The 724-nt window shown below is 60.9% G+C and overlaps 1 protein-coding gene across 1 annotated transcript in view; it reads right to left on the bottom strand.

The window, feature by feature from the left end:
* Positions 1–333: 333 nt before the first annotated feature.
* Positions 334–724, bottom strand: part of GAPDH (glyceraldehyde-3-phosphate dehydrogenase) — a gene marked incomplete at its 5' end in the record, with an annotated part of 3,251 nt that continues 2,860 nt past the window's right edge. Inside the window, one exon of the mRNA XM_010159786.1 lies at positions 334–630. Within this exon, the coding sequence (XP_010158088.1) occupies positions 561–630 (70 nt within the window). The remainder of the gene's footprint in view (positions 631–724) is intronic.

Raw genomic sequence — 724 nt, 5'->3', positions numbered from 1 at the left:
TAATTCCTGTTCCTTGCACCCCTTTGCCAACCCAAATGCAAAAATAAAGCCAACTGCTCAGCACGGTGTTCCGCATACACCCAGCACAGGCAAAATCCAGGGAGACAAGGGGGACAGAGCCGCCTTCCCTTCCGCCACGCGGCACAGCCCGGCCCTGCGCCTTGTTTAGGCTCACGGGCAGAGTGGCAGCCCCGCTCCCCCGCGCCGTGCCACGCGCTATCCCAGCTCCCACCAACTCCTCCGGCCTTTCCCAGGGCCCACCCGCAAGCGGGCACCTCCAGGCGCTCGCTGCCACCCCTCCTTTCTCCCCCGACAGAGAGACACCGCCTTTCCGATGGTGATCACTTTTATTGATGGAAGGTGGTACACAAACAGATCAGTTTCTATCAGCCTCTCCACCTCCCCCAGGCTCGGGGAGAAGTTGGAGGAGTGGGGGAGACAAGGGAACAGAACTGGCCTCTCACTGCGGGATGCAGAGCTAAGCGGTGGTGAAGAAGGGCAGGGGCTCCATGGAAGGAGAGTCCTGCTTCCCTAGGCAGCAGGGGGGCTGTGTGCTCGGCTCACTCCTTGGATGCCATGTGGACCATCAAGTCCACCACACGGTTGCTGTATCCGTACTCGTTATCGTACCTGGGGACGCAAACGGAAGAGCCGTCAGGACTGGCCCACTTCTTGCATCCCCTTCCTCCTTCGTCCCTGCTCCTCTGCCCCATCCCACACAGCT

Source organism: Eurypyga helias, unplaced genomic scaffold, assembly GCF_000690775.1.
Source record: "Eurypyga helias isolate BGI_N326 unplaced genomic scaffold, ASM69077v1 scaffold26039, whole genome shotgun sequence".
In the NCBI taxonomy this organism is placed as follows: Eukaryota; Metazoa; Chordata; class Aves; order Eurypygiformes; family Eurypygidae; genus Eurypyga; species Eurypyga helias.
This window is presented reverse-complemented; position numbering and strand designations above follow the sequence as displayed.